The following is a 5987-nucleotide window of genomic DNA, read 5'->3' on the forward strand; positions in this document are numbered from 1 at the left end:
TGTATATCAACTGGCCATTGATTCGTAAAAGTCATCAACCTCCTTCAACCATAACTCGCCCATGCCACCAATTTGGGCTACATCCGCAAATATACCCAAAGGGGCTAAAAAGTGTCAATGACGGGAATATGAAGTTAATCCCAATTAAATGGAAAACAACCCATATATACAAACTTTTAGCAGATGAAAACACAAGGGAATTCCAATTCCAAAACCTTTATGACAAACTCAAAAGATGAGGATAATGTATTGCCAAGTGAAAAATAAGATAGCCAATGCAGAATCCGAACTTAGAGCTAAAACCAATCATAACATTTCAACAGGCAATCTACCCTATTGGGACCACAAACAACAAAACCAAGAATCTCCAAAAGATGAAATTCTTTGAATCACCAATTAAAGAAAGATCAAGTCTTTTTTGTATGATTAAAAAGCATCATACCATGCAATAAGTTTAAAGCCTTGGCAACAGAAAATAGCGTAACAAGACCAAGTAATCCAACCGGTTCTCTAAAAGTATTAAGGTTAAACCAAGAACACCAGCACCAACAGATAGCAATGAAGAAATCAGCAAATTTTTAGGAAGGACAAGCATTTTGAATTTTCAAAATTGGGGTTTCTTCTTTTAGGTAAAAGAAGTTCTTTTTGATGATTCCACAATGGCAGCTTTCCATTGCAGCCAATGGCCATATTGCAACGCATTTGTCATGCAACGTTGTGACCAGAAGAGAATGAATGTGAAAATGATCAAAAGGGATTAATTATTAATGAGAAAGGAAACCATTTATTTGACTTCAAGTTTCTAATCATATGAGATTCTCTATGCATATTTCCTGTTTGTGTTATTGATACCTCACATCTGGAGTTATTAAAATCTTGAAATACTTGTTGCGTTAAAGAGGAGACTTTCAGTGGCTATTATGAAGCAATGTGTCCATATGTTTATTGGTAACGCTCTCCTTACTTTCAGAGAGAATTCATGTGGCAAAAGATTTTAAATTTTGTTAATTCAACATTAGGTTATTTTATTATATGAATAGATATTAAAAAATTTGTTTTTGTGGATATATATGGTTGGAAATATGTTTATTACTTACTTAATTTCTAATTATTTATGGATATATATTTTATTCTGTCTGTTTTATTTAGTTTATGTCTTATTGTTTGTTTTAGTATATGTCAAAAAGAATACCTAATTTTATATTTAGTAAGATTTTCTAATTCATCAGTTATCTATTGCACAAGTACCTCTTATAGGAAGGATATAACATTTGTTTTAAACACACAAAATTCGAAGGGAATTTATTTATGCTATACACACATTATATATAAACTCCATATTTCAAAACGTCGTCTTTATTGCTTTTACATTATTAAAAATTTTGTGCCACATCCAAACTACAATAACGTCAACAACGGCTTATTCCCCAATGGTTGGATCAACTATAAGAAATTTTACTTTTTTCTTTTAGCTCAATTCATATCATCAATAATAGCGCAAAAGTAAAATAATGTCAAAGTGAAAAACAAGTTTATATGTTTATATATATATATATAGTATATATATTATATATATATATTATATAATATATATATATATATTATATATAATATATATATAACAAATATTTTCCAATAATAAGCTTAATATGGTAATATAGAAGATAATATGAACCTTCCAACCAAAAAAAATATGAACCCATTTCCTTCCAATACAATTTTTTACACTTAACATTTTTATCTCTATTTTGTGTAACTTATATGTTTTGCAATCCATCAAGATCTACAATTATGGTCACCTAATTAGTGGCTCAAGTTAATTACGACATCACAATTGTAATCCAACTATAAGAATTTAGTAGCTTGGCTTTATGTTCCAACTCATTACTGGAAAAAATGATTTATAACTAATCATATGTATCTAATGTTAGGGGAACATTTTCTCTCTTTCTCACATTATAATCATTTATTTTTGAGAGCTTAATCACTCCTCTTGATTATCATCATTAGCCTCACTAGCTCCATTAGGACCAACTAATAAAAGGGTTGACAATTGCTAAATACAAATACTTCAAGCTGTAAATATTGATTATGGGATATATTGAATAAATTATTGACTCATATTTTGATATATTGAAATATATGTTGACTTCTGAGGAATAATGCCAACTAAGGTGCATTCAGTTTCCCCTTATCCATGCATTAAGACACTAAGATATTATAACTCCCAAATCAATACATAAATGAGTTATATAAAAAAAAAACATAGTAGTAAAAACATTTAAAGACAATTATGTAGCAAAAACTTGCAGATTAAACTCTAAACCCCCTTTAAATAGTAGTACATGTTTACGCTCAATCCACACAATTGATCTGTTGCATTCTTTTGTAAAAACAATTGTCTTTGTTTTTATAGTTCTAGCCATGGCAAAAAACCCTAGCATGGGTAGGAAAAAGATCAAAATTGCAAAAATAGAGATGAAGAATCACCTCCAAGTTACCTTCTCCAAACGTCGTTCAGGACTTTTCAAGAAAGCTAGTGAACTATGTACTCTATGTGGGGTTGAATTCGCCATTATAGTTTTCTCCCCTGCCAAAAAAGTTTACTCTTTTGGCCACCCTAATGTTGAGTCTATTATCGATAGGTTTCTTTCAAGAAATCCTCATCCAATAATCTCCAATCGACTTCAATTCGTCGAGGGTCAACGACATGTGAATGTCCTTAACCTCAACTTGAAACTCACTCAAATACTTGTTGAGCTTGAAGTTGAGAAGAAAAAAGGTGAAACACTTAATCAAATGAGGAAAACTAGGCAAAAACAATGTTGGTGGGAAGCCCCTATATGTGAACTTGCTTTACATGAGCTTGAGCAATTAAAGGATTCAATGGAAGAATTGAACAAGAATGTAACCACTCATCAGAATAGTATTTATTCCTCTTTGATTGCAAATGGTGTTGGGATTTTTGATAACTATGACATCAAGCCAGTTAGATGCTTCAAATTACACTCATAACCATACTTTGGATTATGATCATGGATTCTTTTAATGTTTTCCCCCTTCTTTTGGTTAAATTAATCTAGCCAATACCTCACTGGCTTGGTTAAGGGAATCCACCGGAACCGTAACGAAAGTGAATCTTCATAGGGCAATTATCACTGCTTGTGGCCTTTAGTCCGAGTCTTTTGTTATCAGTTTGTGTATTGCAATTAATCAACAAGGAGGTTGGCTGATCTCAATAGATGTTTCATTATTAAATGATATTAATACAGCATAATGTTTCTTCCAATTTACTAATTATAGGCAGTTACCTCTTGTTGGTGTTAGTGCATTTTAATATTAAAATTATAATATTAAAGTGCATTATTTCTTGTGAGATAGTGGTTATAAGTTGGTAAGAAAGTGGTCATTATTTTGGTGTAACTCTTGAAACCACTAATGCCATGATCTACCACTAATTACCCACTAAGTATTAAATTTTGTAACAACCAACCATGTCTATAACTTTATTATGCCACTACTTTGTTATTTATTTCATGGAAGAAATTCTACACCTATAAATAGTGATGTTTTTTCCTTGTGTTTGGTGTGGGGAAAATATGGTAGTGTGTATGAAAAAAGTGAACTTGGTGTAGTGAAAAATAGAGTTATGAGAAGGAGAAATCTAAGTTTCCAACTTATTCTCTACAAAAGAGAATATTATTTTTGTTGAAGGAAGGTGTTCATTTTGGTGGAGCTTTGGACTCAACAACTTGTCCAGAGTTTGTTCGAGTCATACGACGTTGTTGGGCTGTTGTATCCTGGAGGGGACAAGTCAAGAGTATTACTGCTGGACCGGTGAAGATGCTACTGCAGTGGGCTTGAATCTCCTTAAAGAGAGCAAGATATCCTCGCCTCAGCATGAAGAATATTTATTTATTTTTCTTCATCTTATTATCAACAACAATTTGAAGGAGATTCAATTTTTTTATGCAGTTGAAAAAATAGTGGATATCAAGACAGAAGTTCACTCTCTTTATGAGATTGAAAGGTAAAATAAATTATATGGTTAACTCAAGCGGAGCAAAGGTAAAAATAATAATTTACCTTATATTTTATGAGTATGTGATTATTTTATTTATAATTTTAAATTTCATAATTCTAAAAATAGTGGAGGTAAATAATAATAAAAAAATTCTTGCATGAAAAATTTGAATATTCATGCATGAGTGAAAGTTGATTAAATCAAAGAGTGTGATTAGTGCATCTATCATAAGCCTTGAATAATTCACATGTAATATAATGTTTGCCTCTATGTTGATGATTTGCTAATATTTGGCTCTAACATGAATGCGATTGGAGAAACTAAGAGCATGCTGAGTAGCCACTTTGACATGAAAGATTTGGGTGAGGCAAATTTCATTCTTGGAATGAAAATTACTAGAACATGTGATGGAGTGTTCCTTGACCAGTCACATTATGTTGAGGAAATTTTGAAAAAAATATAATTTTATTGATTGCAAGTATGTTGTAACTCCTCTTGATTTAAGTGTTCGCTTATTTCCTATACAAAGTGACGATGATGTGATAAATCAAAAGGAATATGCTAGCTTAATTGGAAGCTTGAGAATATGTGACAGATTGCACCTGGCCTGATATTGCATACGCAGTAGGAGTATTTAACAGGTTTACAAGCAAGCCAGGTAATGAACATTGGCATGCCATAAAAAGTGTTATGAGATATTTACTTGGAACAAAAACCTATGGCTTTTCTTATAAAAAGTATCATGCTGTACTTGAAGGCTTTTCTAATACAGATTGGAACATTTTATTTTTGAGAGGTGGTGCTATTTGTTGGAAATAAAAAAAAATAATAATTGCTAACTCTACCATGAAGGCTGAGCTAATTGTTTTATCTTCAGCTAGTGAGGAAGCGAATTGGTTGAGAAATTTATTATTTCAAATTTCTTATTTGAAAAACCAATTCTTCCTATTTTAATTTATTGTGATAGCACTGCTGCTATTGGTAGAGTACAAAACCGTTATTAGAACGGTTAATCCAGACACCTAAGGAGAAAAATATAATATTGTGAGTTATTTGACAAGTGGTACTACTAATGTTGATTATGTGATAATCTTGAAGATCCACTAACCAAGGCCTTGGCAAGAGAAATGGTCTGGAGTACATCGAGGGGGATGGGATTGAAGCCCATAAACTCATAAGTCATATATGAGGAAACCTAACCTGGGGACAAGAGATCCTATAACCAAGTTCAATGGGAAGAACGAATCATATGATGGCTTGGTTTGAAATGCATTATTTTTTTATTGTTCCATCCCTATGATGTAAGTGCATTTATCCTGTAACGATTTGCGAGGTTGAGTTTGTTATTACACTGTATTTGTAAAATAAATTCTGGAAATATAAATGAATATAAACAGAAGTGACATAAACCAATTCGAGCCCACTGAATTCACAGTGTTTCCTTAAGGAATTTAATCCCCTCCTAGTACCCAAGGTTATGGATTATTTCCTCCCAGGATAGAACGAATTACACACTGGTGTAGTGGTACTTCAAACCCCAGTGTTTCAGCGAACACAAAGTTCGGTAGCAAATCACACTTACTTTTTGCTTTGTTTTGATGCTGAAAGTATGCAGAAGAAGGAGAGGAAACTCAGAAAATTGTAGTTAAAATTCTGAGCAGAATAGTGTTGTATTTATAGCCAAAGTTGGGTCTCTTCAGAATGGCTGTTTATGCAAAACGCCCACAACATAAATGCCATTACATAAATGGCCATTTACTCAATAATAAAGAGGGAAAATAAAGAGGAAAAATTGAAGAGGGTAGTTACTTTTCTGTTACCAAAACAGAAAAACGGATATTAATATTAATATTAATATTTTGTTATTAAAACAAATATTTAATAACATTTCTGTTAATATTTTACTATTAACAAATAAATTTGGTCCAAAAAGTTAATCAATCAATCGATCATTTGACCAAAT

The 5987-nt window shown here is 31.8% G+C and overlaps 1 protein-coding gene across 1 annotated transcript in view; it reads left to right on the top strand.

Annotated features, from left to right (window-relative positions):
- Positions 1-2442: 2442 nt before the first annotated feature.
- Positions 2443-5987, top strand: part of LOC109221414 (agamous-like MADS-box protein AGL62) — a gene marked incomplete at its 3' end in the record, with an annotated part of 4629 nt that continues 1084 nt past the window's right edge. Inside the window, exon 1 of the mRNA XM_019385904.1 lies at positions 2443-2988. Coding sequence (XP_019241449.1) covers positions 2443-2988 — 546 coding nt within the window. The remainder of the gene's footprint in view (positions 2989-5987) is intronic.

Source organism: Nicotiana attenuata, unplaced genomic scaffold, assembly GCF_001879085.1.
Source record: "Nicotiana attenuata strain UT unplaced genomic scaffold, NIATTr2, whole genome shotgun sequence".
Classification (NCBI taxonomy): domain Eukaryota; kingdom Viridiplantae; phylum Streptophyta; class Magnoliopsida; order Solanales; family Solanaceae; genus Nicotiana; species Nicotiana attenuata.